Source organism: Monomorium pharaonis, chromosome 5 (assembly GCF_013373865.1).
Source record: "Monomorium pharaonis isolate MP-MQ-018 chromosome 5, ASM1337386v2, whole genome shotgun sequence".
NCBI classification, from domain to species: domain Eukaryota; kingdom Metazoa; phylum Arthropoda; class Insecta; order Hymenoptera; family Formicidae; genus Monomorium; species Monomorium pharaonis.
The window spans coordinates 10,769,567-10,781,126 of record NC_050471.1 but is presented as its reverse complement, the minus strand read 5'-3'; the positions used below and the strand labels follow the sequence as shown (position 1 = coordinate 10,781,126).

At 33.7% G+C, this 11,560-nt stretch overlaps 2 protein-coding genes across 3 annotated transcripts; one reads left to right on the top strand and one right to left on the bottom strand.

Annotated features, from left to right (window-relative positions):
* Nucleotides 1–819: 819 nt before the first annotated feature.
* Nucleotides 820–9,515, top strand: LOC105829324 (carbonic anhydrase 1). 2 transcript variants are annotated; one of them, XM_036286502.1, is made up of 6 exons: nt 820–1,534; nt 7,110–7,151; nt 7,225–7,386; nt 7,888–8,138; nt 8,265–8,501; nt 8,687–9,515. In XM_036286502.1, exons 1-6 carry the CDS (start codon nt 1,273–1,275, stop codon nt 8,921–8,923), a joined length of 1,191 nt encoding a protein of 396 aa, XP_036142395.1. In that variant the 5' UTR covers nt 820–1,272; the 3' UTR covers nt 8,924–9,515. The 2 variants fall into 2 exon arrangements, with proteins under 2 accessions (XP_036142395.1, XP_012523520.1); XM_012668066.3 differs by lacking the exon at nt 820–1,534 and adding an exon at nt 2,589–3,313 and having other exon boundaries at nt 8,687–8,923.
* An 855-nt stretch (nt 9,516–10,370) lies between these two features.
* On the bottom strand, nt 10,371–11,324 carry LOC105837303 (coiled-coil domain-containing protein 12). The gene is made up of 3 exons (XM_012681940.3): nt 11,124–11,324; nt 10,902–11,040; nt 10,371–10,627 (listed from the first exon to the last, which is right to left on the bottom strand). Exons 1-3 carry the CDS (start codon nt 11,249–11,251, stop codon nt 10,451–10,453), a joined length of 444 nt encoding a protein of 147 aa, XP_012537394.1. The 5' UTR covers nt 11,252–11,324; the 3' UTR covers nt 10,371–10,450.
* Between the last annotated feature and the right edge of the window lie 236 nt (nt 11,325–11,560).

The following is an 11,560-nucleotide window of genomic DNA, read 5'->3' as shown; positions in this document are numbered from 1 at the left end:
GACGACGACGACGACGACCGCCATCGCGCCATCGGGAGGGATTGAGGGAGAACGACGATCAAGGACCAACGACGGACGACGACGACGACGACGACGACGACGTTACTATGCGGTCGAATTTCTAGAATGCTCTCCGAGACTCTTTTCTCGCTTCTGAACCCTCGCCACCTCACGGCTCAACTTTTCCAGAGCGAGTCTGTTGACGACGCAGAGCGCGACTTTTCTTCGAATATTTTCCAAGCGAAATTTAAAATCCAAATCAAATTCCCTCGCGCTGTAAAACATCCACATTCGTTTTCACATTGGCGTTTGCAATTTATATAACTTTCAACATAAATATTAACAAAAGTCGTAATAATTACGACTCGACAATTGAAATTGCAAACGAATCGTGTCGGTTCCGATAGCTCGTTTTATAATACATAGGTTGATGAACTCTCATAGATGATTTGTTTGCAAAAGTTTATATTCCGCCGTAAGAAAGAAGATAGTCACGTCGCGTATCACGTGATGTTGATAAATTTCCTGGAACGTGGAAGATTTGGCGAAAGGGATCGAGGCGCGAATTAAATAATATGTAACATAAAGTTAAGCTACATGAAAATACATTTAATTATTTGTTTATTCGGCGATTATCGCCATTAGTCACGACACATATATTTACGTAACGCGCTGCAAGAAAAATAATTCAATAGAAATCACGTGTGTTAATCCGACGAACGAGATGCCGCAATGTCATCTCGCGGTGTTAAGTGCCGCGTAAGATACGTAAATATCACGAGACAATTGTAATTATTATCTTCATCGCCTTCCCATTTGTATAACAAACAACAGATTACATTGCACGCATGGCACCGTCTGCACCCACATAACTGATGATACGCCGGCAATCGGGTAACCACAAATTGCGAGCTGTAACATCGCGCGCATTACCTTACCCGATTGTTATCTCAATTTCTGGCGTTGTGCAATCGACAAACAATAGCCGGACAGTAACATTACGCCTCCATCGTTCACCGGCGCTGCATTGTTAAGCGTAACCAATTACGTTAATTTTCCAGAATTCTATCAGCGATATCTCATCCTGATGTTAACGCATGAATTCTAACGAGCGCGACACTTCACGTCGCACGCGCCCGTCCGTTAATTCCTTTAATCCTTTTATCAAACATGACGCTAATATTCGTTTATATTAGACGAAAGCCGCCCAATCGGAAAGGGGAAATGCATGCTCGGTCGGCTCATTCTTGCATAATATTCTACTGTTAGTGAATGTATTTTGTTCTTGGTACAAATATTTCAATAGAGCGAGAACCTGCAAAAATCCCGTCTCCGATCGTGTTTTGCGTCAATCTCACTCAATCCGTCCTCGCTCGTAGAGATTTCTATTATCCGTCTATCCGCCTGCATCCATCGTGTGGAACGTTTGCGAAATCGAACGCGTTGCCTGCCACCAGTCTCGATGGAATTTCTGTCTTTAAACGCCGTCGCGACAATATTCTGCGCGATACTTCAATGTTCTCTCGGAAGAAAAGTAAATTTTTTTTTAAGCTACGTGAGTCCTTATCAGTTTTCGAGCATTACCAAAAGTAAAAATTTTATCGGTCTATTTACGTTGGAGTATCTCCGTAAGATTGGAACATAATTCTCTTATTAGTTTAAAAGTTAATTCCTTCTTTAGTCTTGATTCTTACGTAAAATTACGTTTATATGAAAACCCAATAAACACCGAACATAACATAGATGTAATGTTGTATAACGTATATATGTTATACCTGTGCTGTGTAGCATTACATCTATCTTACATTTAGTTCAGAATTTGCAAATTGTACATAACATTTACGTATTATACTCAACATTGTTTTATATATAATTATCTACACTTTTTCGTGTAAAATTATCTACTACGATAATTATTATAGTAATTATTTACAACAATTTTCATTTACATATATGTGGTTTTATCTGAAAGTACTATTGCTACTGAAGCTACTGTACTAAAAGCTTTTTCTTTTTTAATTCAACATGCATAATAAATTTTATAATCAGTCTCGCATTAACAGAAACTGACGATACGTTATTCTTTCCGTACATATTGCTAAAAACAGGATGTTATTAATCTTTCAATAGCCAATTTGAGAAATGAGATCGTGAATTGTATAACAAATCTACCGCGGATTATGGTTGTTGGGTCGGATTGCGTCGGAGAAAACCACAGGGAATAATTTCGCGAAACGGAAGTTGAAGGATACCGAAAAGCGGCGGTACGAAAGCACTGTAAGTTATTCATCACATATCGCCGGATATATTCAAGAGATTTCCGCCTCTGCTAGTCAAACGGACTGCTAAATACTAAATAACGTGCAAACACCAACGGTTCTGTTCAATACTAATGCAACGTTGCACTCGTGAAACATGTACCTCTACGGAGCGTTACATTTTGTAAGATTTGTTCAAAATCTCGTATCCGATTGAAAAGTTTGAAATTTTAGTGTTTACCAATTTCATTTTTCTCGCTGCCTCGAAAAAGAGGTTGTAAAAATATAATAAAAATAATATTTAAACATTATTGCAAAAATGCATTCGTCCAAAATTTATTTTGCTTTTTTTTTTAACATATATGAAGTAGTTCCGATGCAATTTATTACTCACGAAAAACTGATAAGATAATTTTGAAATTCCATATTAGAAGCTTTTAAATGCGATAAGAAAAACGGAAATGAGAAAGTATACATATATACAAATACAGACTTTAAAAAATTGCATTTCAGAATAATGTACAAATAATATTCTATTTTGAAGATAACAAGTTTGTAAATGAGTGCTTGTATAATTCTCGAAATGTTCAATTAACTTTGTGAATCATTACGCGCGGCATAAAGAGAGGATTCAAGCAATCAACCCCCGGCTGCCTCATTTGCCAATTTGATTATCAACAGCGGACTTTTGTGCACCGGTTGTTTTTAATTTGCCTATTTTTTGTCTAGTTTTCAGGGTCGCATCTTGAAATCATTACTCGCCGTTTTGATTCCACAAATCGTCGTGAAACAAATCGTTCTTCCCTCCCCGCTATCGAACGCGAAGTCAATCGCACGTCGCGAAATAGAAGCGGCGGACTCTTATTTAACATGGTCGACCGAGCCGGCAGTACTCAGTCTACCACCGGCCGTAACACAAGTATTCGCATTAGCTTACCGATTCCTGGACGAATCGGTGAGTTGTTGCCAGTACCGCGAGATTTCATGGTGCACGTTGACAGGGTGAACGATCATGGTGTTTCTAGCTGTATATCTTAGCCTCTCTCTTCTATCGGGTGAGAATCCGCTTGAACACTTCGCGCGGCCACTTCGCAACAGCTTCTCAGCAAATATTTTTGCAGATTGCGGAATAAAAATATTATTTATTTCTTCGATTGATTTCTTTAATATTGAATATTCATGTACTAAAATATAAAAATATTACAGCATGTTGATTTTACCAATAAATTATAATACGACACTTGGCGTTTTAATCTTTTGAATTTAACATTAATTACACAGAATAATTAAATGTCATAAAATGTTAATAATAAAATTAGTGTTTGTAGATATATTAAATTTTTTAATATTATAAAGAAATGTTATATACTTTTGTCGGTTTGACCGAGTTGTCCATTTACAAAGAAAATATTAAAATTACGACATTAGCTTCGGCAAAAAGTTATGGTAATGGGGAAAATAATAAAATTATCCGATGTTTTCTGACAAGCTTTTTATATAAATCTCGCGATTGAAAGTATCATATTTCGACAACCGATTGTAACTGGTAAAAATGATTGATCATTATGCTGCAGTCGTATTCTTATTTAAACGAGACCTATTTATATTTACAAATGCGATGAAAACTGATTATGCTGTAACGAGTAAAAACAAAACCAGTCAAATAAATTGCCTGTTTAAGTTAACAAAGACTGCGTTTCGATATTTACTGCCAGTACTGAAAGTCTATAGTTTACGTCACATACACTGTAGATTTTCAGTACTGGCAGTGAATATCGAAACGCAGCCAACATTGGTGTATGTGCCAGGCAGTTGTTTTAAACTTTCAACTGTAATATCTAAATATAAAAAATTAAATCAGAAAGAAATTAAATAAAAAATATCATTTGTCGGTCGAAAGCGGATTTTGATGCTTGGTATTATTTTTTTATTAATTATTAACATATTCGCTATCAATAAAGTAAAAATAAAACACAACACAAAGCCTAACAAAGAAACAAATACCTAAGGTCGTGTTCATGGTATATACGCAGAACAAAAATTAATTAAACGATTAATATCATCTTTAGCAGCAAACGTGTTAAATACGTTCTTTCAATTCTACAAATTGCGGATATGATTGTCAAACTTAAAACGCAATTGTAAATTAAAGCTAGAAACCTGATAATTATATGCTACAAGCATCTTTAAAAATTTAATTCAAGATTTAAATATTTTAGTGCATACTGCAATTTACATTAATATTGAAATCATCGCTCTGATGACCGCAAACTACCGTGCAAGGAATACAAGAGATATGATTAAGATATATCTATTTATATCTAGCTAGTTATAATCTTGGAACAATAATATTATAATCAGCAACAATTTTGCTTAATATAACAGAGCTCAATAATAAAGTACAGATATCCACTTTGATTTAACTTAATGGATATTTTCGCAAGTTTCTAATATATAATATTTCAAGTCTGTATGAACGTTATGTCAAACTGTAGAAACGATCGTTATAACTAACGATACAAATAACGATCTTCGTGCAAAAATGATGAGCTTAATACGATGGATTCTTCTCTACATGTCAGGCACATTGTTAAATTAAATCGCCTCAAATAAATATAATTGTATTATTGCATTCAACCATTCGATCGAGTAATTTTGTATATTGAACACAGAGAACTCTTTTTTTCCATTTCGGTATATATTTGAACAGAAATATTATCGCCGCTGTTGTATCGTCGAGGCAGACAAAAATCTTTATAAAGTGGTAAATTTTTCCATCATACTCGCCATAAAGTGAGTGTTAACTAATCCTTTCGAGCTATAGACTAATGCCTTATATTTTCTTAATGAATCGTCTGATAAAAGTTGCCATTTATCCAAACGGTATCATCATTTTATATCGGTTTTATGTGTGTGCTTACGTGCGTCGTTTCTGCTGTCGTTAAAACGCGCGTCGTCTTCATGAGTAATCAACTGTAATTAAGAAAAGGACCTAGAACTTGGGAATTGCATAAGTCCTAGTGATCATCGGCTCATGTCATAATGCGAAACATTTTTATCACCTCTTTGCTATTGAAAAAATGTAAATTCACATATGCATTACTCTAAAAGATAACATTCAATCGATTGACAGATGGAATATTAAGGTGTGTTTGATAAAAAAAAGTTTTGTCAAGCACAGAAAATGTTGCAATAATTGATTTTCTGCACGCCCCAAAAGTTCGATTAAGGCATAATCGAATCATTCATTAAATGTGTAAAGTAAAACGTCATGCATTTAATCTTAAAGAGAAATTCTTAACGATAAATTAATGAAAGTATGTGTTTTTTTGTAAACGCGTACGGTTTGCATTCTGTCAGGTTGTCATAAGCATAGCAACTTGGAGACAGTTCACATAGCCGCGCGATATCGATCCGCGTTATTTTGTTATACAAGATTGATGAATCATAATCGCGTTTCAATCCATATAAACACATTTATCTCGTTCAAAATGAAATACAGTTCAGTCTAATATTAAAATAGATATTGTTAGTTTTTTCCGTAGTTGCATGATTAAATTTAATGACTCTTTTGTTACTTTGATTTAAAAAAAAAAAACATATTCCAAATTATTATATATCCAAGGGCGAGCAGATGGTGTTTCTGAAATATAAATTTTTTTTATTGATTCTTCGACCGATAGCGATTATTATCGACTCCGTGGGATGTTCTCGTCAAAAAGCGCACAATGTTGCGGTTTTTCGAAATTTCGCATTATCATTTAGATATCTCTGACCGATATTCCTCTTGCATGTGCCTCACGTAATCATACGCAACAATAAAGATTTTGCGCAATAGAAGGATGTCGAGGATGTTCATCATTCTCAAGATAATCACTTTTTTAAATCAGCCAAGGATTTCTGGACAGTGTCACGTTTACGTTTCTCGCGTGACCGTTTTGAACTGAAAAAACGAAAGTAATATACTTGAGTAGAGCGTCTCTCTCTTTCTCTTTCTCGTCGCATGTGTCGAACAGATGTGAAAATTTTAAAGCAACCAGGTGACGACTTGTCCGAACACGTACCGTGCAGGAATTAAGAACCGCGAGTACGCTCGTTAGCAGATAATCAAGAAGCATTCTGTCGCATAATAAGCGCGCGGAAACGGCCAATTGTCTTTCAAGAGACGGATAAATTTAAATGCACTTTCAACTTCCGCGAAAATCTCCCGGCGCATTTAACGGCCGATCCGTTAGAAAGCGCGCCGCTAACATCTAGATCGATTGCGGGCAAAAAATATTAATGTATTTCCTTATAAACACGCGCATTAAATTACTATCTCTCTGAGTTTCAATAGAAATTGAAATAAGATCGCCTTCCTTTGAATAATTCGAATTTCAGAATCGTGCCCGTGTTTATCGAAATAAAAGCATATTTACGTTTTCTAGACGTAACATTATATTTATGTATTCAACTTTAATCATATCAGTAATAATTGAAATTCTACTTTATGAAAGTATTACTCGTCATTATTCATCGCTATCTACACTGAGAAAAGTGAAAAAAATAAAGTTCAAAAAGTAACAAACGGATATATTACCGATCTCTTTAATCGGGAAAACCCGATAAAGGCCAACATGACCGATTAAAAGTATTCGATTAAAAAATTCCAATCGGAACTTTCTGTTCGAATGTTTTTGATCGGTAATTTAAGCCTTTTTATTGTTCTTTTTTTTCGATTAAAGAGATCGGTAATGTCCGTTTGTTATTTTTTAAATGGATTTTTGTTCCTTTTTTTTCTCAGTATACTTGCCCTTTCACTAGATTTACATAATGTACGAATTGCAAGTACAGTAAACATTTCTTTTTCAGGTCTCTGCGATGGTCAAGAGTTTAGTTACGAAGGAAATCAAGGTAAGCCTCACCTGAGAGAAATTCATTATCTGAAGTTCGATGATACGAAATGAGATCAATCTCGCTTTCTTAGGTCCAGCGTACTGGGGCGAGGAGTATCACACTTGCGTTGGGAAACACCAATCGCCCATTAACATAGAGGAGCATAATGTCCAAAACGTCAGCTTGCCACCGTTGATATTGAACGGCATTGACAATCCGTGCCACTCGTACGTAAAGAACACCGGTCACACAGGTGAGAATTTCACGGTTTGGTTTTGCATTGGGCCGCGTCGCGAGAGAGAGAGACATTGGATTTGTTATTTCTTTGGCTTGAGATTTTCTTTAGTCGATCCCGCTGGGAAACTCCTCGCAATCGCATTCACGAGGATTAAAGTTAAAAAAAAGGGGAAAAACTGCCGTTCCGATATAATCAGGATGACAAAACGAGGAAACGAGAAAAAAGTGACTTTGTATCTTGTAATTATAACTATCGCTCTTGGTGTATAGACAAACTTGTAAATCACATAAATGTTTAATAGAGATGACTAAAATGCTGAAACAAAAAATTTCGCAAACGATATTTGTATGTGTCATTACTGACGGTTGAATCACGCCGTAATGATCATGATAATAATGTAATCGATCTCACAATAAGATACAGAAATTATTTTTAATGTGCAGTATTAATGTTACATAAAAAAGATATCTTTAATAATTATTCGGCTGCATTATACACAACTTCCTCTTTTTTCAGTTGTGCTGAAAACCAAAGAGTCCGAAGCAGCTCTGTTATCCGGAGGACCCTTAGGAGATAAGAATGTTTATGTGTTTGAACAATTTCATTTTCATTGGGGCGAGAATGATTACGAAGGATCCGAAGATTTAATTAACAATCAATCGTTTCCGATGGAAATGCATGCTGTTTTTTATAAAGAAACTTACAAATCATTTGACGAATCTCTTAAGCATGATGATGGTCTGGCTATCTTAGCGTATTTATACGAGGTAAAAGATCATGTTAATCTGAAAACTTCAGTTAGTATTCTTACAAATAATTAATTAATCTCTGTGTGCCATTATAATTTTTAAAGACAATTTAATATATCTTCTGTTTATTAAAATCATCAATAGATAAGCCCTCAACCAAATCCGACATATGAACCTATTGTAAGAGCACTATCCAAAATAGAAGAGATGGGAAAGGAAGAAACATTGCAAGAGCCTTTGCCATTGGGAAAATTTCTTGTACCAGATATTACAAACATACAAAACTACTTTACATACAAGGGTTCGTTAACCACTCCACCTTGCCTTGAAGTCGCAACATGGATCGACTTTAAGGATCATCAACAATTATCACACGACCAGGTCTCTCAATACAACTTGTGACTACTATAATTTCTTTAATGTTATAATATTAATATGTAATTGATCATTTTTGGCATAGATTGTTATAAATACTATGTATATATATATATATATATGTGTGTGTGTGTGTGTTTACCAATTTGACACATAAAAAGTACATAGATTTTTTTGTCGTTTGATTTTAGTTGGCTACATTTCGTGATTTACGGACTCCCGAAGGCAACAGACTGACTCACAACTTCCGGCCAGTCCAGCCTTTAGAGGATCGTGTAGTTTTTCAAAATATTCCGAAAGAGCAGAGTACACCGAATACTTTTCACAATCATCATTCTGGTGGGCATTCAGGACAACGGAGTTACAAAGTGCCAATTCTATTCGTCGCATTAGCAACTCTTGCAGCAATCTTTCTGTTTGCACTGTGAAGTCGTTGATATAAAATATTCTAGTCAAAGACTATGTTTCAATTGTTATCATTTTGAGAGAGAGGGAGAGAGAGAGAGAGAGAATGACAACAATGACGAAAAATTCATAATACAGTAAATATTAAAAAAAATAATTAAATCTTTAATTCTATATTTCTTGAAAATTGCAGTGATTAATTAAGTGACATTCAAAAGCGAATTTTTATGATATTGTCATCCAGGGTTGGAAAGTTACTTTGTAAAACTGTACTTGTGAAATGAAAAAACTAAAACTGCAGTTACAGTTACAGTTTTTTCATTGAAAAAGTAACTAATTACAGTTACAAGTTATCAATTTTAAAAAATAACTCGTTACAGTTACAGTTACTAAAAAAATAACGAGTCGTTACTTTTCAGTTACTTTTTTCTTAAATAATTGTACATTATTTTAAATATAAGAAATAAGAATCTTACACATTATGATTTACTAACTGTTGCATATTATGTACTTTAACAAGTTATTTTATGTACACTAAATGAGAACTTTGTAAAGATAAAACTCTAAATCGTATATTACTGTTACCAGAATTAAATAAAATATAACGATACATTGGTTGTCGTACATTGATTCATATTTTGTTACAAAATTTTCATAAAAATTTTTATAGAATTTTATACAATTTGATTTTCATATATATCGTCGTAAAAAAACCTCTTTATGGCGTCATTATAGAGCCACCGATGTTAAATATATATTCCATAGATGCAGAACTCGGAATGCCTGTGTTATATTTAATAAAAAGTTTTTTAATTGCAGTGTAATTATTTAGCATATTAATACTGGAATTATTCAATTTTAAGAATTGATACAATTCCTCTTGTGTGGACTCGACTTTTTGCGGTTGTTGATTAAAAATTTTAGCGCATGTTCCAAAAAAGTAACTATTAAAGTAACTATCAAAATAGTTATTAGTTACCAAAAAAATGTAACTGTGTTAAGTTACAATTACAAATGGAGAAAAGTAACAAAGTTAAGTTGTTAGTTACCAAAAAAAGTAACTGTAACTGTAACTTCGTTAAAAGTAACTTGTTAGTTCCCACCCCTGTTGTCATCACAATAACTCACAACAGAATATTTTCCAATGATATTTTTAAATTTGCAAAAATAATTTATTTCTCGACTTTAATATCAACAAAGCCGTTTGAAATTATGACATACGCACACACACACACACACACATTCACACACGTGTGTATATATATATATATATATATTATACCGACTAAGATATTATTCTGATTAATAGTGATGTAACATTAGATGAAATGTTTGCATTAAGTTTGGATTTTAACATTAATAAATCTGTGTCATTCTCTGTGTAAAAAATTAATTTATATGTAGCTCTATTATTTAAGTATGTTATTTAAGTATGTTACATGTAAGACATAATGATGAGTTATGAATAAATTGATTATTAAATATATATTCTATAAATAACAAAATACGCAATACATTACAAAATATACACATTTTTGATAACAATACTATCATGCTTTTTCAGGATTATTTACATAAGCTGCTAAATCTTGTTGACCTTGTTTGAGACGTGCTCTCACTTCTTCTGCTATCGCTTTCTGCGTTCTCCTCTCTAATATTTCCAATTTTTTGGCTATATCCCGTTTTAGATCCCAATCAGGCTTTCTTGGTGCTAAATTACTGATATCCTAGTAGTAATTAAAAAAAGCAACAACAAAATAAAAATTATTTCTAAGAAATCATACAGAATAATGCAGTAAAATGTACAATTAACCATATCGAGGAAACACAAAATTTTATACAAAAGTTTCATTCTAAAAAGGAATGCCCTTTGTGTTACATGTACATTCTTTAAATAATTTCAAATCAATTTTTAACAAACATAAACAAGAACGAAAGATTGTTTTGTTATCGGTTGGTAAGAAGCGGTAGGAGAATAGATTCTATGGGACATTAACTTACCAGTTCCTCGATAACTACTTTACTCTTCGCAGCGTCCAATTGTTCTTTAACTACAGTCTCGACATCTCCAGGTTTTGCATCCTCTACCATATTATTCTTCAAACCTTCGTCTTGCGGCTTATAACTCCGAAATTTCGGTCTGAAAACACAAGACTTTGAGCAATCGGTCGCGTCGGCGATGAGAGGTTAGATTTAAATCAACGTCATTGAAACAAGGCTTACTTCGGTAAATTTTCGACTGCATCATTTGTATTTTCTTTGACTTCTTCATTCTTTCTCTTGAGCGCCTGAAGCCGTTCCTTTCTCTTTAAAGCCTCTTCCTCTAACGAGCCAATTTTCTCCTCCGTCATTTTTAAACACTCGTAAAACTACAAATGTGACACTTTGCTAGTGACTCTCTAGAGTAAAAGTCTGAACACTATTAGAAATCTGTGTTCCCAGAGAGACTGGGAATTTTGCGCGTGCGCAACAAATTCAATCTTTATAAAATATGCTTGCGTACTGCTAGTTTACAAAGAAAGAAATACATTATTCAGATAGAAAAAGACATTATTTTTAACAATATATATAAACTTAAAGTGCAATTCAATTTTTTAAATAACTTCTGTTGTAATTGTAATTCTTAATTATCTAAATAATTACTTACAGAAGAAATTAAA

Bases quoted from the DNA above. Each gene is read 5' to 3' on its own strand.
- LOC105829324 (XM_036286502.1), top strand. From the start codon at position 1,273: ATGTATTTTGTTCTTGGTACAAATATTTCAATAGAGCGAGAACCTGCA. The intron at 7,152-7,224 runs GTAAGCCTCACC...TCGCTTTCTTAG, and splicing joins TAGTTACGAAGGAAATCAAG to GTCCAGCGTACTGGGGCGAG. The intron at 7,387-7,887 runs GTGAGAATTTCA...CTCTTTTTTCAG, and splicing joins AAAGAACACCGGTCACACAG to TTGTGCTGAAAACCAAAGAG.
- LOC105837303 (XM_012681940.3), bottom strand. From the start codon at position 11,251: ATGACGGAGGAGAAAATTGGCTCGTTAGAGGAAGAGGCTTTAAAGAGA. The intron at 11,041-11,123 runs GTAAGCCTTGTT...TTGTGTTTTCAG, and splicing joins GCAGTCGAAAATTTACCGAA to ACCGAAATTTCGGAGTTATA. The intron at 10,628-10,901 runs GTAAGTTAATGT...AATTACTACTAG, and splicing joins AAGTAGTTATCGAGGAACTG to GATATCAGTAATTTAGCACC.